General features: G+C 38.1%; 2 protein-coding genes across 4 annotated transcripts; both read right to left on the reverse strand.

Annotated features, from left to right (window-relative positions):
* Positions 1–1,067: 1,067 nt before the first annotated feature.
* LOC129104580 (MORC family CW-type zinc finger protein 3-like) lies at positions 1,068–11,743 on the reverse strand. 2 transcript variants are annotated; one of them, XM_054615321.1, is made up of 18 exons: positions 11,021–11,743; positions 10,570–10,642; positions 9,096–9,228; positions 8,660–8,886; positions 8,220–8,376; positions 7,633–7,777; positions 6,952–7,080; positions 6,732–6,851; positions 6,527–6,624; positions 6,249–6,356; positions 5,052–5,180; positions 4,513–4,587; positions 4,303–4,345; positions 4,041–4,115; positions 3,638–3,758; positions 2,762–3,432; positions 2,248–2,381; positions 1,068–2,103 (listed from the first exon to the last, which is right to left on the reverse strand). In XM_054615321.1, the coding sequence occupies exons 1-17, from the start codon at positions 11,057–11,059 to the stop codon at positions 2,256–2,258; spliced, it is 2,469 nt and encodes an 822-aa protein (XP_054471296.1). In that variant the 5' UTR covers positions 11,060–11,743; the 3' UTR covers positions 1,068–2,103; positions 2,248–2,255. The 2 variants fall into 2 exon arrangements, with proteins under 2 accessions (XP_054471296.1, XP_054471297.1); XM_054615322.1 differs by lacking the exon at positions 4,041–4,115 and having other exon boundaries at positions 11,021–11,742.
* A 907-nt stretch (positions 11,744–12,650) lies between these two features.
* On the reverse strand, positions 12,651–25,289 carry LOC129104403 (MORC family CW-type zinc finger protein 3-like). 2 transcript variants are annotated; one of them, XM_054615075.1, is made up of 19 exons: positions 25,038–25,289; positions 23,799–23,871; positions 21,352–21,484; positions 20,914–21,140; positions 20,474–20,630; positions 19,896–20,040; positions 19,352–19,480; positions 19,132–19,251; positions 18,927–19,024; positions 18,649–18,756; positions 17,489–17,617; positions 16,904–16,978; positions 16,689–16,731; positions 16,439–16,498; positions 16,021–16,129; positions 15,847–15,916; positions 14,641–15,757; positions 14,088–14,290; positions 12,651–13,943 (listed from the first exon to the last, which is right to left on the reverse strand). In XM_054615075.1, the coding sequence occupies exons 1-19, from the start codon at positions 25,074–25,076 to the stop codon at positions 13,769–13,771; spliced, it is 3,210 nt and encodes a 1,069-aa protein (XP_054471050.1). In that variant the 5' UTR covers positions 25,077–25,289; the 3' UTR covers positions 12,651–13,768. The 2 variants fall into 2 exon arrangements, with proteins under 2 accessions (XP_054471050.1, XP_054471049.1); XM_054615074.1 differs by having other exon boundaries at positions 16,421–16,498; positions 25,038–25,288.
* Positions 25,290–26,066: the final 777 nt, after the last annotated feature.

Below are 26,066 nucleotides of genomic sequence, written 5' to 3' on the forward strand. Positions count from 1 at the left end.
TTGCTGTAAATGGTGTCAATTTTTGTTTGGAAAAATGAGAGGAAAGAGTTGCACTTGTTCACTGTGGAGGATTTGGAGGTGCTGTCCTTCGGTTTGAGGAGCTTGTTGATTGTGGAGAAGAGAGCCTTGGGGTTGGAGGAGCCAGAGTGAATGAGCTGAGAGTAGTAGTTGGACCGGGCTGAGATGAGAGCGTCTTTGTATTGTTGAAGGTAGTCGGTGTGGACTTGGAGATGGACTGTTAAACCGGAATAATGTACCCTCTAGAAATATCCCTGTCACACCAAACACTGTGTGATTTACAAACCTGTCAAACTCTGACACATATAGTTTCTGTATGATGATAATGTATCATTCATGGGAAGAAGTATTAGCCTGCAGGTACAAAATGCTGATTGAGACCTCTATCACAGTCAGTTGTGTAATGAAACTAAGTACATTTACTCAAGTACTGTACTTGAAACTTTGAGGTGCGTGTACTTTTGAGTGTTTCCATTTTATGCTACTTTATACTTCTACTCCACTTGACTACATCTTGGAAAATAATATTGTTATTTTTACTCCACTGCTTTTATTTCACATTTGTTGCTATTTACTTTCCAGTCATTATTTATATAAATTATAAATCAACTTATGCATTATGATCTATTACTATAAATTAAGACACCCAGAAGTATATTAAGCAGTATAGATGAGCTCTTCCTTTACCAGCTGCAGCATTAGTGATGCTTACACAAAAATACATCAACAGAACATTTTTCAATTGGGAATTAAAGTTTATTTTCATGCTTATACTTTTGTAGTTTTACTTAAGTCATATTTTGGATGTAGGCCTTTTACTTATAAGAGAGTATTTATACACTGTGGTATTAATATGTTTTCTGAAGTAAAATACCTGAGTCTTGTTTCACCTATCATCATGGTGACCTTTAGAAAAATGTTCACCATAAGAGTTCACCAGGATACTTATGATAACATGCCATAGAGCATTTCATCACAAAGCAAAGACAGGAAATATATAAATATATTTCATAGAAAACATATAAAATATACTTATGATAACATGCGTCAATTCAAATCAAAGAGAAAACAGATAGCTTTCATTGTAAAACAAACAAAATCAGATACAGAGCCTATCTTTCATGAAAACCTCAACATAGCATTTGACTTCTATGATTCTACCCAGCAAAGCGAATAGCCTATAACATTTATTTATGTACACTGTGGTTGTATTGTTTATACTGCTTTTATAGCAGTTTTCATCTGTTGAGATAAAGAAAGTGCAAAGCTGCTCATAGTTTTGAATTTACTGTTCATCAATAAGAAAACACCTTGAAATAAATACAACTTCATGTTAGGGATTCAGTAGAAAAGGACCCACTAGCAGACACACAGCTCTTGGTTCAGAGTAGATTTAATTTAGTTCTCAAGCAACAATCCAAAGGGCAAAAACAGTCTCGTAGTCAATAGGGAGGCAGAGGTCAAAAAATCCAAAAAGTCAGAACCGAGTCCAAGGCAAAGGTATCCAAAACACAGAATCCAAACAGGGCAGGTCAAAATCAGGCAAAGGTCAAAAATCACAGGCAGACAGAATATAACAAGATTTACGGAACTCTGGAAAGGCTCAGGTATTAACTGGCATGATCTGGCAGAGACTCCAAGGCACACCGGACTTAAATACCCACAAACCAATCACCACAAACAGAAATCAGGTGTGCACACAAAATGGCGGGAAAACAAACAAAGAGTCAGGGCCACATGACTTTTCAAAACAAAAACAGAAAACACATGACAACACCACATGATCAAAGTGTAAACAAAAAGCACATGTTGCTGGAAAAACAAAAACTCAAACAGCACGGTTACTAACACAATCATAAAATTCCCTTCTCATTATTTATAGGTGGAGTACTGTTCCTCATTCCAGGATAATTTCAATTGTTTATTCATTTGTTGTGCTGCACCCATTCGATGGAATCCACATTTGAAAGCACCTGTTCAAGGATCTCATCGATTACATTGCACTCATAATTGACCTGGTCCAGGTCCAGAGCCGGCACGAAGGAGAGGAGAAGGCGCCCGATGTTGTGCCTCAGCTCAATCACACTGAAGGGAGGAGAGAATAGAGAAAATCTGATTTACATCATTGTTCTTCTGGGTTGCTGATTTCCTCAATTGCTTTTTCAAATAGTGATAATTCAGTGACAATTCATGCAACGTGAAAGGAGAATGATTTTCCAACCATCTAACCTTCTAATCTAATCAGTGGTTCTGTGTGGAGTTGTGCTTCCCCCTTTGGCATTTTCCCTCTCCTGCTGCAGGCCCAACCTGAGCTCTTGGCACTCGGATGCCAGGTTTGCCCTTTCCGCCTCCATACTGTCCAACTGATGGTGTAACAGATACACAGGAGAAGAAAAAAGAATAAAGGAGGGAAGGTAAGCAGGTCAACATACTGACATAATAAAAAAAAGGTGTATATTTAGAGAGTAAATTATGCAAAACACAATGATAATATATAACCATACAACCTTACACAATTCTTTATGATTACTCTCTATAAATAAAGTGCACAGTCAGTTTCATGTTTGGATTTGTTGTTAGAAAATATTTGTTGGAAAATATATGTTCATGTGAGGCTGTCCATGAGGAAGCAGACTTGGAAGCTGTTGGCTTTGGTGTCTTTATGGGATTTATTGACAAAAAGAAAAAAAAAGACCATCACCTATCTTGAACTTTAAGTTCCAAACACAGCTAGAACACTGACCTTTGTGTGCAGTTCATAAATCAGACAGTCAACTTGTAGTGCAATATCATCGATGTCCTTTTCTTCACATTGGGCGGGACTGGTCTTGGTCTCAGAAGCTGTCATTAACAGCTCTTTGTCCTTAATGAGTTCATCGACTTTCTGTTTGGCCCTCTCAAACAGAGCTTTGTAGTCCTCCCCCTCCTCAGTTTCCTCCGTCTGAATGGCCTGGTGAGAACACTCCTTTACATTGATCCGAGACAGCTCCTCCAGTCTGCGTTGCATGTCTTGCAGTTGGCAGGTAAGTTTATGGACCTGCTCCTTAAAGAAGTCTCTCTCCACAGCTGTAGCCTGCATCAGCTCTAGGAGCTGGTCCTGCTGGTCCTGTACCTCAGTGACACTGGGGCAGTGAAGTGAAGAGTCTTTCTCATCACATTTATTCACACAGGGAGGTCCTACAACTTTGTCACTATCCAGATGATGTGTCACTCCGTTCGGCAAGGTCTGGTCTTTGTCACTATCCAGTGACAAAGTTGATGATGATCCACTATCATCATCATCATTATTATCAATGAGCACTGATGGGGAGCTCTGTGGGGTCACATCGACTATTGTGGATGTATCTGAGCAGCCATTGATTTTAGGCCTTTTGGGCGTTGTTTGTGGAGAAGCAGGCTGTGTTCTCTTTCCCGCTGCAATGCAGACAAAGAACCATAAATATGCTTCTTAAACAAATTCATATTTATATATCTAAGCTCACAAACAACACAACATTATACCTGAGGCCTGTTGACAACATTTTGACGACATTTTTAATTTCATAAACAACATCTGTCTCTGTCTCTCTCCGTCTCTCACACACACACACACACACACACAAAGAGCTTTTATTCCTACCAGCTTGTGACAGTCGAGAGGACCTAAATGGAGAGGATTCAGCCCTCACAGCAGCCCCTTGTGGTGATACAGTGTTAAACCTACTCTTTAGGGTAGTGGGGGTTGAGGGGGAATGGGCAGTCTGTCAACAAGAAGAAACAAATAGAAAGATAAGCTTTACTAATTCCCAATGGAGAAACCCACTTGCCACCTAATCAACTCATACAGACAAACAATATAGACAATACATTCAACATAAAAAGTGATATGAGACATGATTAACAGCTGAAAGATGTTACATCTAAAAAACATATCTAAATGTGTTACAAACATAGGGCTATGTCTTTTTGTAATTACTAATAATCCTACACCATACCTACTTTTTACTATTGGTTTATTAAAACTTCTAGTCATTACTCCCAACCTGCAGATGTCTATTGGCCTGTTTTAGCCTGTCGAGAGCAGCCAGACGTTGTTCCTCATTGCGCTTTCTAGTTTCCTCAACCCAGAAAAATACAAATTCCAAAACATGTGTTAACCTTTTTTGAATCAAAAACTAATACTATTAAAAAAATAACTCTTTATTCTAAGTTTTGTAGAGGTGTTACAGGCAACATGTGGAGGAAACAACAAAAGCATGCAGAGAAATAGCAGGTGATTTACAATAAGGAATGTGTTTATTTTACCTTTTGTCTTTTCTTCTCTTGAATCTTTCTGTCTTCCCTCTCTCTGTAAAATAAATAACCACAGGGGTAATGTAAGGTAAGTCCATTCAATTATTACGCTCCGTTAAAGTATTAGGGCTGCTTTTGGCAACTTAATACAAAGAACTAAATAATCTATTATATTTTTGGGGCAAAAGTTGTGGCAGTGTTTATAAGTGAAAAGGGACTCACTGTTGTTTATAGGTCTTGGGGTATGAATGTTGCTCATCACCAGAGTCCACAGGCTCCTCCTCAGTCTGGCAGCTCCTGGGAGGGTAAAATAGATAGAGATTAGAAAAGATCCAGGGACTCTGAGCTGTGTTTGGGTTTAACCATTTTTGACAAAATAGCTTGATCACAATAATGCGTATATGTGTCTTGGGCGCTTCCATTTATCAATACACAGAGAAATGTGCCCAAACTTGTTATATTAGACCCTAAACTGTTAAATTTGTATTTCCATTCAATCTGAACCTGCAAATCAAATTGGAGTCATATGTATGATTCATGTGATTCAAAAAAATCATATATCCTTTCTTTTTCTGGTGCTTAAAAAAACCTCAAAAAGTTGTTAGTGTTGTAGAGCAAAAGTGTTATGGTTAATTATATATTACATTTATTTTTAGATGTAGTAACAGTAACAAATAAAAAAAATTGTATTTCCATTATATTGGTTTATTCACATGAGATTCCAATTATAGCAACAGGTTTTTCAATAATGCTCTAGTTACCTGAACTGAGGATCCGGGTTCATGCGGCAGAACCATTTATCTGGAAGCTTGCTGCAGTTGATCCCATCCGGAAGTTTGCGCCAGCGCAAACAGTCATCACACTGCACCCAGTTTTGATCTGGGTGCTTCCTAAGTACATAGATAAAGACAAGTTTCAGAGCATACATATTTGATAGCGCTTATAGTTAGGGCTGGTTCAGGTTCGCCTTGGTCCAGCCCTTAGACATGCTGCTATATGCCCAGACAGCTGGGGGACTACCTAGGACACACTGAGCTCCTCTATCCTCTTCTCTCCCTCCATCTTTATGTATTAATCTCCTATTTATGCACATTACTGATTTTGCTTCTTCCCCTGAGTCCTTGTGCTTTCTCGCCTCGCAGGTTTTCATGACTCGGGGTTATATCTGGACTATGAACGTGCCTCCTGCTGTGGCCCTGCTGTCACCCACTGCTACTACCACTATTATTATTAGTCACATTACTATTATTATTCCCTGTACTATTAGGCTTATTGGCTTTGCTTCTACCCTGGAGTCTTTGTGCTTTCTCGCCTCGCAGGTTTCCATAAATCCTGGCTGTACCTGGACTGTGGTCGTGCCTCCTGCTGTGGCACTGCGGACACCCACTGCTACTACCATTATTATTATTAGTCACATTAGTATTACTATTCCCTGTACCATTACGCTTATTGGCTTTGCTTCTACCCTAAAGCCCTTTATGCTTTCTCGCCTCGCAGGTTTCCATGAATCGACCGTGGTCGTGCTTCCTTCTGTGACCCGGCTGACACCCACTGTTACTTTTATTATTATTATTATTATTATTAGTCACATTACTAATACTATTCCCTATATATATATATATCATTATTTTAATTCTACTATAGTCATTGCTGCTTTTATTATAAGTAGTCTTAATTTTCTCCTTCGTTACTCTGCTTACTACTGTGATTATATGAATCATTTATGTCATATACATTGAATGTGTTGTAACTCTGTTATGTTGTTCGAGTTTTTCCTGTGCCGATGTGAGGGTTCTAGGACAGAGGATGTCGCATGTGTAGAGATTGTAAAGCCCTCTGAGGCAAATTTGTGATTTTGGGCTATATAGAATAAACTGAATTGAATTGAATATAGGAAGTTTACATGGTTAGAAAAATATGCATGTAGAATACATGATGTCACTGCAAAATGTACTAACATGGTATCTTCCACTGGTGTGGTGGCGTTTGGTTCTTCTCTTCTTCTCTTGTAGCACATTTCATTCCAGTACTCCTCCAGTTTGGTGCTCAAATTGTTCATAGTTTTCCTGTACCAAGAAATTACACTTCTGCATTACTGGCCCTGTGCTGAGAAATAATCCAGTAACATGATTGATACTATAAAAATATTGTTTTTGTGCAAGGCTCATGTTGAAACTAACTTAAACCTAAATCAGGCTGCTGTGATCAAAACAGAATTTGGAATTGGTGCCATTACCTATACTTATCTGTTTCATTAAAGCTCTGTTTGTTGTGGGTAGGTTCCAGAAAGTCACACTCTATGATCCCAATGACCCGCACACCTTTGTTGTTGGCCTGCGGACAGCAACAATTCAGAATCATGAACACTGGTTAATGACATTTACAAAACTCTTGACAATATGTGTACTAAACAGCACACTAAACAAAGCCACACAACTCACCTTGAGCTGGCATCCGACACGTTCGTACGCTTTGATCAGCCGGTTCTTGTGATACATCATAATGCCATACTGGTCTTTACTTTTGGTGTTATAGCCGAAAGTAATAGGAATACGTTTGTTCTGAAATAATGTTTAAGGAAAACTCAAGAAACACTTCCTGGGCACATACGAAATGTCCCAAATTAAATATATTTATCAATACTCTGCAATGAAAGGATACCAGGAAAGTTGGCTTGTAGTGGTCCTTCCTGACGAGGGCAAGACTCTTAGCAACGAGCAGAGTGTTCACCTTTTGACCACGAATAATGATCTGCATCCTGGGCTTCAGGTAGAGAATACTGCAATAGGCCTACACCCATCAAAAAACATTTATTAATTATTTACTCATGGAAATAGACAGTGATATCAAGATCATTTTAAATATTCCAGAGCATTTTTCTGTTGAAGAGAACACAGATTACCTATAATTAAATGGACACCACTTAAAACAGGTGACTCAAAAAATAATGCTTTTTTAAAGATGTGCCTGACATGTTTTTTAAACAGAAAGTTAAATTACTTTGTTAAAAAGTCTTAAAACTACATATCCTACCTTAATAATACAGAATCTGTGAATGTGCAAATGTGCAAATGTGGTCAAATTCCAAACTTCAACAGCTGGACACAAGATGTCTCCTTATTTACTGAAAGGTTTCTCAGTGTTTGTGACCTGAAGGCTTTAAGTCTGCACATGACACTTGTGTAAGTTGCCTGTTGGACCACGATTGGCCTCAATTATGATGCTTGTATGCTTTGCATTAGAAAATGTGTGACTGTGTGTGTATAAGGCATACAAAATGATGCCTGAGTATAACTCAATCATTAAGAATTGTTTGAAGTCACACACATTACTGCTCCTTACCCGCAGTGAGTAAAAACTCTCAGGGATGTTTGAAGTGACCTTGTCTGGATGTTGAGTGTCATTCATTTCCTCGTTGACATCAGATGGAATTCGGATATCATAACGATTCTTCTCAAAATCAAACTCAGTTGTTCCAGAAGATGTCCTGTTGAAAACATAAACATATCTTTTAGTCTTTGGGTTATCTGGTCTCCCTGAGGCTAACACAGATTTTTATTTAAATTAACGGGAAAAAAGCCCATCTGTAACAAACAGACAATCACATGCAGCACTAGTGTAATTGATTCTTGATAAGAAAGTTTAACAACCTTCCTGCTGTTTGTTGGAAGCACGGCCTTAAAGCCAGTTTTGACAAATTGTTGTGCAACAAACAATTCTTACAGTTTGATACACACATGCAGCTGAATGCTATCTAATACCTCTAACTGTAATTTTGTTCATGTTAGTTTGCTGTAGGAATTATGTTCTGAGAGTTAGAAGGTTAGTATTTAGGGTGTTGAAATATCTTCTTCATCTAATCATTGTATATAAAGCTGTCTGAAATAAAACATTAAAAATGTGTTTGTAAGTAGGAACTACAGACAGACCTGCGGAGATTCCAGATGATGATCCGTGTGCCAGTTTTCTGTGTGGACCAGTTGGAACTGATGGCTTTGACCTCAACAAGCAATTCTTCCTCCGTCTTGAAAGGGGAATAGCGCAGGATGTCCTGCAGACTGGCTTTGTGCTCCTGTCTTACACTGAGTAAAGCCAAAGTTAAGGGCAACTTGTATGAAACAATAAGGAGAAATGGAAATATGACCATCTGGTGTAAGATTGAGAGAAAATGTGCTTGTTTAAGACATATCAAACTCACAGAAGATCTGTGTAGACTTCTATCCAGCCCACATGAAATACTTTAAAAAAGTGAGTAACTACAAATGGACCCATATCAAATCATGTTCCAGACTGACACCAGTATGTTAAATTCAAACTGTTTGAGTGTACATCAGATGCAATACGCCTTAATGCAGTAGATGAAGGATATACTTGTCTGTCTGTCTCTGTTCAAAGCAGACAATAGGTACACTTATTTGGTTAGCTCCAATCTCTTCCAGGTAGGTTTGAGAGAGCATCCCAACACATGAAGCCCTCTCCGACTTCGAAAACACGATGGCGTCCCTGCCAAGACGCATGGATCCAGACTTGAAACCGTTGCCATACATACCGATTGGCTTAATACCCTTTATAGCAGTCTTGTCACTGTACCCAAAGCTAAAGGGGGAAATGGATATATATTATTTAGTGAGCATATGAATCATGTCAGGATTCAAACATCAATGCAGCATCATGTACAACATTGGTTTATAAAAGGTTTAAGCAATGATCATAATGTATGCCAGTGTTGGCAGTGTAATGTCAATGTCTGGTGGGTCATTATACATTATTCATAATTTCCCCAAAACAATACCAAGTAGCAGTACCTGAGCATCTTGTGCATTGTTTCATAGTCCAGTCCATTTCCATTATCCATAAAGCTGAGGCATTCTTGTCCTTGGACCATAGTCTTATCAATCCAGAACTGTTTGGCGCTGACATCTGGATCATAGGCATTGTCTGGTAAAAGAAACAAATTTAGGACTAAATTAAATTCGCATAAGAATCTCAACCTCCAGCATTTAAAGTTCTCACTATTCCGCATGTGACATTTAAGTTCCTAAGTGCATCGCTGTTCTTAGTGCACTGCAGAGAAGGATTGCACAAATGATAGGTGGAGTATATGCACCAAATATTTGTTTTTCTACAGAGCTCCGATAGATATCTAAAAATAAAACAACCATAGAAGACAAAGTAAAAATTAAATGTACTCAATAAATACCTAATATTTATTTGTTATATACATCATTTTACAACAACAAAGGAGGCAATGAGTTCAGATTTGTATTGCAGAAGATTTGCACTCTTTTGATACAACAATTCATGACCGCATTTACCTGAGCATTCCAGTGAGGCTTCAGCTCTATTAACACTATCCTCATAGCTATTCAAAGCTTTCACATACCAGTGACAGAGGTGACCCAAGCAGGCATGCAATGTTTAGTTATAATCAGAAATATGCTGGTTTTAAAATGTGAAAGTTAAGGGAAATAAAAATCAGAGAAAATAATTGTTGAAAACATGTGAAAAGACTGAACTATATCATACTGTATTGTGGAGTTGGACTTCAAGATGTTTTTCATCGGATGGGAAACCTGATTTTATATACTTGCCTATTTTGTTTAATCATTCTAATTCGTCTTGGTGGTTCAAAACTCATGTTATGGTATGATAAACTCAGATCACATATTTATTTTTGCTTTACCAAGACTTAAACAAATCAATCATTTTGAATTTTGAATTTACTAAATAGTGACAGGATTAATATTAAAACACCATTTCATCAAAGATCATATGTTGGTATTTGAATCAGGTTTATTGTTGTTCTCTTTTAATGTGACAGTCGGAGTCTATGACAACATGGGATGTTAAATACATTGTTAACTACTCGGCATAACAAAGTGCTTTGTCATTTTAAAACCCAAAGAAATAAAGTCAATGGAAGAGTATTGTTAAATTCAAACCTATGCTGCAGCCTAATATAGTCAGTTGCTTGTTTGCTGAGAAAGACATATTTAATACTTAAAAAAAAGAAAAAATCAAGTGTATTTAATGCACATAAACATCGCTGCTAGATTAATTCGCTAAATAGGATTATCATTGGTTATGTCATCCAAGACACCCAATCATGCAGATCAACTGGGGACCTCACTATTTAGTAAAATAGAAACTTATGTAGTAAATAGAAACTTATATATTAAATAGAAACTCATGTAGTAAATAGAAACTCATGCAGTAAATAGAAACTTAAGTAAAGCAGCCTAATTCACTTGCAAATACTACCGTGTGATGATGACTCACCTATGAGCTCAGCTATGGCGCTGAAGGGCCAGGTGTGGCTGGTGGAATTTGAATGAAGATACTTGGGACAAAGCTGCGATGGGAGCAAATTATAAAAAGGTACAGAATAGTTAGACGACATCAACGTGGCTTTATTTTCATACATCAATCTTGTCGGAGGACGCCCAAGACAGTATTTTTTCTATGAATGGCTCTATACCAGCAAATGTGTTATGTGGTCAGGACACCCAAAACTGAAAGTGAAACTGTATTTTGTTTTCACAAATGTGATAACAGCAATGTGTGGAAATATTAATTATCAAAACATTTTGGAAAGAATAATATGAACTGTGAGAAACAATGGTGTCTTAGATAAGGGTATGAGGTGAGGCCAACATTGAAGAACATATATATAACGTTAATATTAAAATAAATATACAAAAAATAAAATAAAATAGTATTTTCTACTGACCGTACTGAGCGGGACACCGCGGTTTGTTTGTGCCGCCATGTTTCAGTAAATACGGATGTCGGTAGCAGGTGTTGACGTAGAACTCACGGGATGACAAACCGTAAGACAGACGCCTCTTAAATATCGATGCTCGTCTTCCATGAATACAGCTGTGGAGGCGGAGCTTCACTCAAGTTGATTCAAAGCCCAACTTTGTTTCTGTGGAGTTGTTAAGAAGAGAATGATGTTGGCACTGGATGGGTGTCTACAGTTAGTTTGCATTATTCGTTTATGTCAGTTATATGTAAGTTTGTTACAGATGTAACTTTACTAATCTACTATATGCATGGCGTGTTGTAAAACTGGATTGTACCCATCACTTTCTACCTCATTTGTGCAGTCATTTCTCTTTTAAATCACTTCTTAAAACACATTTTTATAGATTGGCTTTTATGTGATGTCGTCGTTTTATTGGTTCATTTTCATTTGGTCTTGGTGTTTTATCTTATATTTGTTTACTATATTTTACCATTATCACTTGATTTTATTTATTTCATTATTTTGTTTGTTTATTTGATTGTCACTTGTTATTTCATTTAGTTTCTTATGCACTGTCTTGCTGGCTGGTCTGTCAAAGCACTTTGTAAACCTTGTTTTTAAAAGGTGCTATATAAATAAAGTTATTATTATTATTTGTCTATTTTTTTTAGTTATCACGTTTATATATTGCTGCACAACCAGCTCTGTCTGCCATCCCAGTAGACCACAAAACAAAACACTTCAATACAAATACACTGTGCAATACTATAACTATAATTATTCTGTCTGTATTTATAAGATTTTTCTTTAGTTATTGTGGATTTTTTTTATTTTTCTTACTTATTTAAAATAAATAAATGAAATGTTTCTACTATGTACCTTGTTTGCACTATATCTATGCTGCTGTAATCCTGTACATTTCCCCGCTGCGGGACTAATAAAGGATTATCTTGTTTTATGTTATCTTATCTTACACCAGCAAGTTAGTCTGCAGCTGCGTCCTCAAGCTCCTACTGAGGGTTTTCATGTTGGTGCAATATTTGTTGTATGGAGAACAACTTTAATATGGAAAAGACATGTTTCTTCATTGAGCCATGGTCAAAAGGTTCTGATGATTGTGCACACTGATGTGATATTGAATATTGTATGACTGATGTGCATGAAACACAACCTTTTACCAGTTGGTAAAAGGTAAAATGGTAACTATATTTGAGGCAGGAGGGTTTAGTTTTCAGTGTCTCTTCCTTGGACACTTCAGGTTGTGGGCAGGAGGAATTGGGCATCACAGCCCAATTACATTACATTTTTTGTCATTAAAGTTTATTTAATGTCCATTTCTGATACCAAACTTTAACTATGTGCAACATAAAACAAACAATTTACAACTGATCCACCCCCCTCATCACCAGTCATATCCAAATCACTGAGTATTTTCAACTCCTCATGCCAGCAATCTTAGATTCCATGCCCCCTTTAGAACCCCCAAACTCATATCACAACCATGGTCTTTAGTATCACCCGTCTCTCCAGGCGAGCTCTGTCGGACAGCCTGATGCAAAAGTGGAAGAAACTACCGTCAATCTGTTTCTTTCCTCAAAATCTCTAGAACAACTGGGAGGAATGGTCATATCCAAATTACACAAATTTACAGTATTTCATATAAAGTCCTGTCTCAGGGGCCTGATGGATTTGAGCCACCTTAACCATGTACTGTGAAATATGTCTTGTAGTATGTCAGTTTCTCCATCGTATATATTTGATGGACAATGTCTACCCAGTCCTCAGTCGAGGGAGCCTGGGGCTTCAGCCACTTGCGGGTTATCGTTTCTTTACCTGTAGCCAACAGAATAACCACAAGGGATCTATCCAGGGAGCAGAGCTTTTGTGGGATATTCCCTAGATATAAAACATCAAATCTATAAGGGATATCAGTTCTGAATATCTCCTCTAAAGTCTGAGGGATATTCTATTAAAGTTTATTTTCATGCTTATACTTTTGTAGTTTTACTTAACTCATATTTTGGATGTAGGCATTTTACTTATAAGAGAGTATTTTGACACTGTGGTATTAATATGTTTTCTGAAGTAAAATAACTGAGTCTTGTTTCACCGATCATCATGGTGGCCTTTAAAACATTGATCAAACAATCACAACCTGTTAATGGCTTAGAGGGAGGATCTTGATAACACTTTTAGTTAAGTTTCAATTTCAGTTTTCAGAAATGTACAGTTTGACAGCCCTACCCTCTATGTTTGTCCTACCAGAAGGGTTCACCAGGATACTTATAACATGCCATAGAGCATTTCATCACAAAGCAAAGACAGAAAATATTAAAATATATTTCATAGAAAACATATAAAAAATGCGTCAATTCAAATCAAAGAGAAAACAGATAGCTTTCATTGTAAAACAAACAAAATCAGATACAGAGCCTATCTTTCATGAAAACCTCAACATAGCATTTGACTTCTATGATTCTACCCAGCAAAGCGAATAGCCTATAACATTTATTTATGTACACTGTGGTTGTATTGTTTATACTGCTTTTATAGCAGTTTTCATCTGTTGAGATAAAGAAAGTGCAAAGCTGCTCATAGTTTTGAATTTACTGTTCATCAATAAGAAAACACCTTCAAATAAATACAACTTCATCTCCCACAATCATAAAATTCCCTTCTCATTATTTATAGGTGGAGTACTGTTCTTCATTCCAGGATAATTTCAATTGTTTATTCATTTGTTGCGCTGTACCTCTGCCCCACCCATTCAACGGAATCCACATTTGAAAGCACCTGTTCAAGGATCTCATCAATTACATTGCACTCATAATTGACCTGGTCCAGGTCCAGAGCCGGCACGTAGGAGACGAGAAGGCGCCCGATGTTGTGCCTCAGCTCAATCAAACTGAAGGGAGGAGAGAATAGAGAAAATCTGATTTACAGCATTGTTCTTCTGGGTTGCTGATTTCCTCAATTGCTTTTTCAAATAGTGATAATTCAGTGACAATTCATGCAACGTGAAAGGAGAATGATTTTCCAATCATCTAACCTTCTTGATGTATCTGTGCTTGAATTTGTGTCAGACTCCGCTGTTGCTAATGCTTCCTCTGGATCCGTTTGTATCGTAGAATCAGTGGTTCTGTGTGGAGTTGTGCTTCCCTCCTGAGCATTTTCCCTCTCCTGCTGCAGGCTCAACCTGAGCTCTTGACATTCGGATGCCAGGTTTGCCCTTTCCACCTCCATACTGTCCAACTGATGGAGTTGCAGATCCCCAGGAGAAAAGAAAATGAATGAAGGAGGGAGGGTAAGCAAGTCAACATATTTTAAAAAAGGTGTATATTTAGGGACTAAGCAAAAGACAATCATAATATATAACCAGACAACCTTACACAACTCATTCTTTATGATTACTCTCTATAAATAAAGTGCACAGTCAATTTCATGTTTGGATTTGTTGTTAGAAAATATTTGTTGGGTATGTTCATGTGAGGCTGTCCATGAGGAAGCAGACTTGGAAGCTGTTGGCTTTGGTGTTTTTATGGGATTTGTTGACAAAAATAAAAATAAAGACTACCAGTTCCAAACACAGCTAGAACACTGACCTTTGTGCGAAGTTCATCCCTCTCCTTTTTACTTTGATCCAGTTCTCGCATCAGACAGTCAACTTGTAGTGCAATATCATCGATGTCCTTTTCTTCACATTGGGCGGCACTGGTCTTGGTCTCAGAAGCTGTCATTAACAGCTCTTTGTCCTTAACGAGTTCATCGACTTTCTGTTTGGCCCTCTCAAACAGAGCTTTGTAGTCCCCGCCCCCCTCAGTTTCCTCCGTTTGGCTGCCCTGTTGAGAACACTCCTTCTTTACATTGATCCGAGACAGTTCCTCCAGTCTGCGTTGCATGTCTTGCAGTTGGCAGGTCAGTTTTCGGACCTGCTCCTTGAAGGAGTCTCTCTCCACAGCTGTAGCCTGCATCAGCTCTAGGAGCTGGTCCTGCTGGTCCTGTACCTCAGTGACACTGGGGTAGTTAAGTGCTGAGTCTTTCTCATTACATTTATTCGCACAGGGAGGTCCTACAACTTTGTCACTATCCAGATGATGTGTCACTCCGTTCGGCAAGGTCTGGTTTTCTTGATCCATAGTGCGAGTGTCTCCACTGTTCTCGATCTTCATTGATCTCTGCTCAACAGTGCAGACACCGATGTCCACATCTGAACTCTGTTCTCCACCACTCTTAGTGGATGTACTCTGCCCTGCTCTCTCCTCCCCTCCAGTTTGAATTTGGTCCTCCTCTTCCCTCTTCACTTTGGGTCCTTCTGTCTGGGTGGTGCTGCTGGTCACGTCTTGAGGAGGTGATGGGGAGTGACTGGTTCCCACAGCTGCAGACCCTGCAGTGCCTGTTCCTGCAACATTCGTCCCCGGGACATCATCCACAGCAGCATCATCATTGCACTCCAGAAGCATGCCGACGTTAGCATCACTTTGCTCTTGCTCTATCTTCACATGAGTCAAATCGAAGCCTGGCGTGTTTGGTTTGGGGGTACAGGCGGTCTCCAAGATGAAAATGTCATCATCAGTATCATCATTATCATCATCATTTTCAATGAGCACTGATGGGGAGCTCTGCGGGCTCACATCCACTATTGTGGATGTACCTGAGGTGCCACTGATTTTAGGTCTTTTGGGCGTTGTTTGTGGAGAAGCAGGCTGTGTTCTTTTTCCCCTGCAATGCAGACAAAGCACCATAAATATGCTTCTTAAACAAATTCATATATATATATATCCGAGCTCACAAACAACACAACATCATACCTGAGGCCCGTTGACAACGAGCATACACTAGAAATAACTGGAAGACCACTGTTACTGGAGGGGCTGAAAGCTAGAGAAAAAAAAAGGAGATATATTTAATTTCATAAACACTCTCTGTGTCTCTCTCTGTCTCAGACACACACGCACAGACACACAAAGAGCATTTGTTCTTACCAGCTTGTGACAGTCGAGAGGACCTAAATGGAGAGGATTCAGCCCCTTGTGGTGATACAGTGTTAAACCTACGCTTTGGGGTAGTGGGGGTTGAGGGAGAATCGGCAGTCTGTCAACAAGAAGAAACAAATAGAAAGATAAGACTAGAAAGCTTTACTATTTCCCAATGGGGAAACCTACCTGCCACCTAATCAACTCATACAGACAAACAATATAGATAATACATTCACCATAAAAAGTGATATGAGACATGATTAACAGCTGAAAGATGTTACATCTAAAAAACATATCTAAATGTGTTCCAAACATAGGGCTATGTCTTTTTGTAATTACTAATAATCCTACACCATACCTACTTTTTGCTATTGGTTTATTAAAACTTCTAGTCATTACTCCCAACCTGCAGACGTCTATCGGCCTGTTTTAGCCTGTCGAGAGCAGCCAGACGTTCCTCATTGCGCTTTCTAGCGTCCTCAACCTAGGAAAATACAAATTCCAAAACGCAGTATTAATTATGTATTAACCTTTAAATAACAAACCAATACTATTAGTAATATAACTGTTTATTCTACCTCGTCAAGAGGTGTTACAGGCAACATGTGGAGGAAACAACAAAAGCATGCAGAGAAATGGCAGGTGATTTACAATAAGGAATGTGTTTATTTTACCTTTTGTCTTTCCTTCTCTTGATTCTTTCTGTCTTCCTTCTCTCTGTAAAATAAATAACCACAAGGTAAATCCATTCAATTATTATGCTCCGTTAAAGTATTAGGGCTGCTTAATACAAAGAACATGCATTATTTACTAGGTCTAAATATTCTATTTCTATATCCATTTTTGGGGCAAAAGTTGTGGCAGTGTATATAAGTGAAAAGGGACTCACTGTTGTTTATAGGTCTTGCAGTATGAAGGTTGCTCATCATCAGAGTCCACAGGCTCCTGCTCCCTCTGGCAGCTCCTGGGAGGTCAAAATAGATAGAGATTAGAAAAGATCCAGTGAGTCTGAGCTGCGTTTGGGTTTATCCATTTTCTGACAAAATACCTCGATATCAATAATGTGTATATGCGTTATGGGCGCTTCAAACACAGAGAAATGTGCCAAAACTTGTTATATCAGACCCTTGACCCTTTGTATTTGTATTTCAATCGGAACCTGCAAATCCAATTGTAATCATATGCATGATTCATGTGATTCAATAATTTATATATCAGTTTGTGTTACTGGTGTGTAAATAACATGTCTGGATTTTTTTTGTTTTGTAAAAACCTCAAAAAGTTGTTGTAGTGTAAACGTGTTCTGGTAAATTATGCTACATTCATTTTTAGATGTAGTAACAGTAACAAATATATTGTAGACCTAGAAATACTTTTACATAGCATAGTTTGGCATTGATTACAAAAAAATTGTTTATTTTATCACATGAGATTACAATTATAGCAACAGGTTTTTTGATAATGCTCTAGTTACCTGAACTGAGGATCCGGGTTCATGCGGCAGAACCATTTTTCTGGCAGCTTGCTGCAGTTGATCCCATCCGGAAGTTTGCGCCAGAGCAAACAGTCATCACACTGCACCCAGTTTTGATCTGGGCGCTTCCTAAGTACATAGATAAAGACAAGTATCAGAGCATACATATTTGATAGCGCTTATAGTTAGGGCTGGTTCAGGTTCGCCTTGGTCCAGCCCCTAGACATGCTGCTATATGCCTAGACAGCCGGGGGACTACCTAGGACACACTGAGCTCCTCTATCCTCTTCTCTCCCTCCATCTTTATGTATTAATCTCCTATTTATGCACATCGGAGTCCTTGTGCTTTCTCGCCTCACAGGTTTCCATGAATCGGGGTTATATCTGGACTGTGATCGTGCCTCCTGCTGTGGCCCTGCTGACACCCACTGCTACTACCACTATTATTATTAGTCACATTACTATTATTATTCCCTGTACTATTAGGCTTATTGGCTTTGCTTCTACCCTGGAGTCTTTGTGCTTTCTCGCCTCGCAGGTTTCCATAAATCCTGGCTGTACCTGGACTGTGGTCGTGCCTCCTGCTGTGGCACTGCGGACACCCACTGCTACTACCATTATTATTATTAGTCACATTAGTCTTACTATTCCCTGTAACATTACGCTTATTGACTTTGCTTCTACCCTAAAGCCCTTTTTGCTTTCTCGCCTCGCAGGTTTCCATGAATCGACCGTGGTCGTGCTTCCTTCTGTGACCCGGCTGACACCCACTTACTTTTATTATTATTATTAGTCACATTACTAATACTATTCCCTATATATATCATTATTTTAATTCTACTATAGTCATTGCTGCTTTTATTATAAGTAGTCTTAATTTTCTCCTTCGTTACTCTGCTTACTACTGTGATTATATGAATCATTCATGTCATATACATTGAATGTGTTGTAACTCTGTTATGTTGTTCGAGTTTTTCCTGTGCCGATGTGAGGGTTCAAGGACAGAGGATGTCGCATGTGTAGAGATTGTAAAGCCCTCTGAGGCAAATTTGTGATTTTGGGCTATATAGAATAAACTGAATTGAATTGAATATAGGAAGTTTACATGGTTAGAAAAATATGCATGTAGAATACATGATGTCACTGCAAAATGTACTAACATGGTATCTTCCACTGGTGTGGTGGCGTTTGGTTCTTCTCTTCTTCTCTTGTAGCACATTTCATTCCAGTACTCCTCCAGTTTGGTGCTCAAATTGTTCATAGTTTTCCTGTACCAAGAAATTACACTTCTGCATTACTGGCCCTGTGCTGAGAAATAATCCAGTAACATGATTGCTACTATAAAAATATTGTTTTTGTGCAAGGCTCATGTTGAAACTAACTTAAACCTAAATCAGGCTGCTGTGATCAAAACAGAATTTGGAATTGGTGCCATTACCTGTACTTATCTGTTTCATTAAAGCTCTGTTTGTTGTGGGTAGGTTCCAGAAAGTCACACTCTATGACCCCAATGACCCGCACACCTTTGTTGTTGGCCTGCGGACAGCAACAATTCAGAATCATGAACACTGGTTAATGACATTTACAAAACTCTTGACAATATGTGTACTAAACAGCACACTAAACAAAGCAACACAACTCACCTTGAGCTGGCATCCGACACGTTCGTACGCTTTGATCAGCCGGTTCTTGTGATACATCATAATGCCATACTGGTCTTTACTTTTGGTGTTATAGCCGAAAGTAATAGGAATACGTTTGTTCTGAAATAATGTTTAAGGAAAACTCAAGAAACACTTCCTGTGAACATACGAAATGTCCCAAATTAAATATATTTATCAATACTCTGCAATGAAAGGATACCAGGAAAGTGGGCTTGTAGTGGTCCTTCCTGACGAGGGCAAGACTCTTAGCAACGAGCAGAGTGTTCACCTTTTGACCACGAATAATGATCTGCATCCTGGGCTTCAGGTAGAGAATACTGCAATAGGCCTACACCCATCAAAAAACATTTATTAATTATTTACTCATGCAAATAGTAAGCGATCAAGAAAATTTTAAATATTCCAGAGTGTTTTTCTGTTGAAGAGAACACAGATTACCTATAATTAAATGGACAGCTGGGTCAGCTTAAAAAATAACGCATGTTTAAAGAAGTGGGTGATATGGTTTTTAAACAGTAAGTTAAATTACTTTGTTAAAAAGTCTTAAAACGACATGTTCTACTTACATAATACAGACGCTGTGAATGTGCACATTGGACCACGATTGGACTCAATTTTGATGCTTGTATGCTTAACATTAGACACATTAGTGACTGTGTGTGTATAAGGTATACAAAATGATGCCTGAGGTATAACTCAATCATTAAGAATTATTTGAAGACACACAAATTACTGCTCCTTACCCGCAGAGAGTAAAAACTCTCAGGGATGTTTGAAGTGACCTTGTCTGGATGTTGAGTGTCATTCATTTCCTCGTAGACGTCAGATGGAATTCGGATATCGTAACGATCCTTCTTAAAATCAAACTCAGTTGTTCCAGAAGATGTCCTGTTGAAAACATAAACATGTCTTTTAGTCTTTGGGTTATCTGGTCTCCCTGAGGCTAACACAGATTATTCTTGAATTAAGGGAAAAAAGACCATCTGTAACAAACAGACAATCACATGCAGCACTAGTGTTATTGATTATTAGTAACAAAGTTTAACAACCTGTTTGTTGGAAGCACAGCCATCAGGCTGCTGTTGACAAATTGTTGTGCAACAAATAATACTTACAAATTGATACACACATGCAGCTGAATGTTATTTATTACCTCTAACTGTAATTTTGTTCACGTTAGTTTGCTGTAGGAATGATGTCCTGAGTGTTAAATGGTTAGTAGTTAGGGTGTTGAAATATCTTCTTTATCTAATCATTGTATATAAAGCTGTCTGAAATAAAACATTAAAAATGTGTTTGTAAGTAGGAACTACAGACAGACCTGCGGAGATTCCAGATGATGATCCGTGTGCCAGTTTTCTGTGTGGACCAGTTGGAACTGATGGCTTTGACCTCAATAAGCAATTCTTCCTCCGTCTTGAAAGGGGAATAGCGCAGGATGTCCTGCAGACTGGCTTTGTGCTCCTGTCTTACACTGAGTAAAGCCAAAGTTAAGTGCAACTTGTATGAAAAAATAAGGAGAAATGGAAATATGACCATCTGGTGTAAGATTGAGAGAAAATGTGCTTGTTTAAGACATATCAAACTCACAGAAGATCTGTGTAGACTTCTATCCAGCCCACATTAAATACTTTAAAAAAGTGAGTAACTACAAATGGACCCATATCAAATCATGTTCCAGACTGACACCAGTATGTTAAATTCAAACTGTTTGAGTGTACATCAGATGCAATACGCCTTAATGCAGTAGATGAAGGATATACTTGTCTGTCTGTCTCTGTTCAAAGCAGACAATAGGTACACTTATTTGGTTAGCTCCAATCTCTTCCAGGTAGGTTTGAGAGAGCATCCCAACACATGAAGCCCTCTCCGACTTCGAAAACACGATGGCGTCCTTGCCAAGACGCATGGATCCAGACTTGAAACCGTTGCCATACATACCGATTGGCTTAATACCCTTTATAGCAGTCTTGTCACTGTACCCAAAGCTAAAAGGGGGAAATGGATATATATTATTTAGTGAGCATATGAATCATGTCAGGATTCAAACATCAATGCAGCATCATGTACAACATTGGTTTATAAAAGGTTTAAGCAATGATCATAATGTATGCCCGTGTTGGCAGTGTAATGTCAATGTCCAAAGGGTCATTATACATTTCACATATTTTCCCTCAAAACAATACCAAGTAGCAGTACCTGAGCATCTTGTGCATTGTTTCATAGTCCAGTCCATTTCCATTATCCATAAAGCTGAGGCATTCTTGTCCTTGGACCATAGTCTTATCAATCCAGAACTGTTTGGCGCTGACATCTGGATCATAGGCATTGTCTGTCAAAAGAAACAAATTTAGGACTAAATTAAATTCACATAAGAATCTCAACCTCCAGCAATTAAAGTTCTCACTATTCCGCGTGTTACAGTTAAGTTACTGCTCACAAAGTGCATCGCTGTTCTTATTGCACTGCAGAGCAGGATTGCACAAATGATAGGTGGAGTATATGCACCAAATATTTGTTTTTCTACAGAGCTCCGATAGTTATCTAAAAATAAAACAACAATAGATGACAAAGTAAAAATTAAAAGTTCTCAATAAATACCGTATCATTCTACAACAACAAAGGAGGCAATGAGTTCAGATTTGTATTTCAGAAGATTTGCACTCTTTTGATTCAATAATTCATGATTGCATTCACCTGAGCATTCTAGTGAGGCTTCAGCTCTATTAACACTATCGTGCTTGAGAAAGGTGACTCAAGCAGGCATTAAATGTTTAGTTATAATCAGAAATATGCTGGTTATAAAATGTGAAATTTAAATTTAAGAATTATTTTTTCACAAAAGTTCTTCACATATACATTAAAGTCCAGGTAAATTAAAATCAGAGAAAATACTTGTTGAAAACATGTGAAAAGACTGAACTATATCATAAGATATCGTGGATTTAGACTCTTAAACTTATTAATCATTCAAATGTGTCTGGGTGGTAAAAGGAAATGATTCTCTAGTGCAGGGGTCGGCAACCTTAACTATCCTCAGAGCCATTTTGCCCTATTTTCCACCAAATAAAACTTGTCTGGAGCTGCAAAAGCTATTTGATATCACATCTTATAAAATGTTATATATAGTTATATATACAAAAACTATAGTCTGTTGTATTTATGAAATTATAGAAGAAGAATAAATACAATTCTTGACTTTTTACTGCTATTTTACCTGTTATAACAATATCAAACTCTTATGAAGAGGAGAAAAATACACTGGCATGTGTAGGCCTTCGTGAAAGTATATTTTCGCTCTTTTTCGCTCATCTCCAGCTTGATATACGTATTTCAGCAAATGCTGTGTGCTTGTTCTAAAAGTGTCTTTCAACATTCATTTTTTTGTTGTTTGCCAATTAATCGCAACATATCAAGCATACAGGTAAGCCAGCATCGTTGGCAGTGAAAGCAAATAAATACTTCCACGCAGAATTAAACTCTATTTTCCTCTGTGACTTTTGTTTTCTTGTATTTCTGTTTACCGAGGGCGGGGGTCTGCAAATCATGATTAGCCACCTCCAGGGAAAGGCGCTTGACAGCGACGTAATAGGATGTGATGCACATTTTAGTTGACAAAATATTAAAACATTTTTTATTTTCAGTGACACAGTATCACCTCAAACTCCAAGATAAGAGGTGTTCCCTTTGAAAGACGTCCACTGTGCAAAAAATGAAATAAAAAAATATTTTAATAAGTTATTTATCGTGGTATTTGTTATAAATGTATGTTTGTACATAGATGTTCAAGGTATGCTTGATTGGTGACAACAAGAGGCCTTACTTGTAGGGACTTAGGACCCAGGAGGATAGGTGATGCATGGCAACCTGTGAGGGAATCAGGGTTCTCTGGCTGAGTAAAGTTATGGACGAGTTATGCTAATAAAGAGTTAAAGTTAAGCAGTTGTTCTCAGGTGAATATATGTTTCTTTAAAAACACGACATTTATTTCCATGTTATTTTTTGTCAAAGCCGCCACAGAGGGGCTTGCGTGTTGCCGACCCCTGCTCTAGTGTGATAAACTCAGATCACATATTTATTTTTGCTTTACCCGGACTTCAACAAATCAATCATGTGGGGACCCGATTAATATTAAAACACCATTTCATCAAAGGTCATATGTTGGTATTTGAATCAGGTTTGTTGATGTTCTCTTTGAATGTGACAGTCAGAGTCCCTAACAACATGGGATGTTAAATACATTGTTAACTACTCGGCATAACAAAGTGCTTTGTCATTTTAAAACCCAAAGAAATAAAGTCAATGGAAGAGTATTGTTAAATTCAAACCTATGCTGCAGCCTAAGCACCTGCAGTCAGTTGCTTGTTTGCTGAGAAAGACATATTTAATACTTTAAATATTTCATGAAAATCTGTCCTGGTGACGAAAAGAAAAAAAATCTCAAATGCATTTTAATGCACATAAACATCACTGCTAGATTAATTCGCTGAATAGGATTATCATTGGTTATGTCATCCAAGACACCCAATCACGCAGATCAACTGTGGACCTCACTATGTATTGAAATAGAAACTCATGCAGTAAATAGAAACTTAAGTAAAACAGCCTATTTCACTTGCAAATACTACCGTGTGATGATGACTCACCTATGAGCTCAGCTATGGCGCTGAAGGGCCAGGTGTGGCTGGTGGAATTTGAATGAAGATACTTGGGACAAAGCTGCGAGGGGAGCAAATTATAAAAAGGTACAGAATAGTTAGACGACATCAACGTGGCTTTATTTTCATACATCATTTTATTCATATTCAATCAACGTGGCCTTAACGCCTAAAGCTACTACAAGGAACTTTCATTTTGTGTCGATTTTGGCGGCCCCTGTGGACAAAAGTGGTAGTATTTCTGAAAACTAGAGCTCTTTTTAAAACGGTTTTATAACCAGTTTAAAGTACCTCACAGTAACTTTATTAATGCAGTCAAAAGATGAGTAAACTCTCTGACACTGCTTTTACCCAGTGGTTTGCAAATTCACTAAGAATAGATGCGGTTGCTGATCTTTGCAATTTAGATGTGCATTGAAAGGGGCCAAAAATATAACACTTGTGTTTGTATGCAAATTAAATAATGTTTAAATGTGTTGGTTTTTCTAAAACAGAGAATGAGGATTGACATAAAAAAGACAAGTTTTCTGAAAAGTTTATACTAATAAATAAAATAAATATAATAAATCTAGCATAAATCTAGAATAATCTGTAATTTCTGTGTTTCTTATGTATTCTGTTTTTTGTATGTTAAAGCCCTACCATTATAAAAATGTATGCACTTTTGACAATTTACATAGATATGGATTGTAGTTAGGAGAAACTCTGGAGCTATTGATCTGGCAGCTGACACCCGCAAGTGTTTTCCCCCCCCATAAGTGTTGTCCAACTTTTTGAACCATAGTGTAATCAGATAAAAATAGAGGGAACAAAAATTAGAAAGTACTAAATGTTTGGGAAAACTTGTTTTCTTCCTTAGTGTTAAAATTGCACATCTGTAATACTTGAAAAAAAAATACAGTTTGATTGACGTGAGTGAAGTGATTTACAGACAGATATTACTGCTACGAGCAATAATATGTTTTACCTAGAGTTCACACAACCACAGAGCGCTGTAGAGAGTATAGACTGATTGGTACAGAGTCCATCGTACAGTTATTAGTAAACTATAATGTAAGTACATCCTCTACTGTCAGTCAACAGGGCATTGGAAACAGAAAGCATAAGACATATTTAACCCCTTTGCTCACACAGCTATAGCTGCAGTACTCCAGCTGACCACATACTATAACGTTAATATTAAAATGAATATACAAAAAATAAAATAAAATAGTATTTTCTACTGACCGTACTGAGCGGGACACCGCGGTTTGTTTGTGCCGCCATGTTTCAGTAAATACGGATGTCGGTAGGAGGTGATGACGTAGAAATCACGGGATGACAAACCGTAAGACAGACGCCTGTTAAATATCGATGCTCGTCCTCCATGAATACAGCTGTGGAGGCGGAGCTTCACTCGCTCCTAAAGAGTTGCTCTGTGGGGCGTGTGTGCGTCAATAACAAAAAGTTCGTCTTCAGTGTAATACTAACCGGAACCTCCGGTGATCTTCCGCATCCAGGGCACGGCTTGTTTAATGAAGGCTTGGACAGCTGCGGGGTATTACACATGCGCAGTGTAGCTGGAGCTGCGCGGTTGGAGGCTTGCAGTCTACTTATGAACAGTCTCTTGTTAAGGCGGACGGCGTTAGAAATAGAGGCATGTTGTCCGTTCAGGCGCTCTTCGGTTGCGCTCAGCCTTTCATAACTCGTTGGACACCCTTGTGCGCTAGCCAGTGAGCGTTTCGGTAAGTGCAGAGCAGATTTCCCTGGGCATTTGTTGATCCCACCGGCGGAATCTCCTTTTTTAACTTTGCATGAAGCATTGGGCCAATAGAGAAGCGCACTAGCGTCCTCCCAGCCCTCGGCCCAAACAATACCAAAACATAGGCCGAACATATTCCCGGACTCGTTCACCAGAATGGTCGAAAGAAAATAATTTAAAGAGTTGTCTATTCGTGCATTTCACTTTTATTTATTTTTAATTTTTTTAGAACCCAATGATTTAAATCAGTGGTTCTCAACCTTTTTTCAGTGATGTACCCCCTGTGAAATACTTTTCTAGCCAAGTACCCCCTAACCAGCGCAAAGCATTTTTGGTTGAAAAAAAGGTGTAATACTAAGCGCTCTGCCATCAGCGTCTGATTTATTAAACTGTCAACACTGACGATTGCATTGTTGCATTAAATTCAGTTTATGAACTTACACTTATATTTTATTGAATATTTATTAAATAACAATTTTTAAAGGATTTTTGAATGGATGCTAATTTTAAATATA

The sequence above is a fragment of the Anoplopoma fimbria genome, chromosome 16 (genome assembly GCF_027596085.1).
Source record: "Anoplopoma fimbria isolate UVic2021 breed Golden Eagle Sablefish chromosome 16, Afim_UVic_2022, whole genome shotgun sequence".
NCBI lineage: Eukaryota > Metazoa > Chordata > Actinopteri > Perciformes > Anoplopomatidae > Anoplopoma > Anoplopoma fimbria.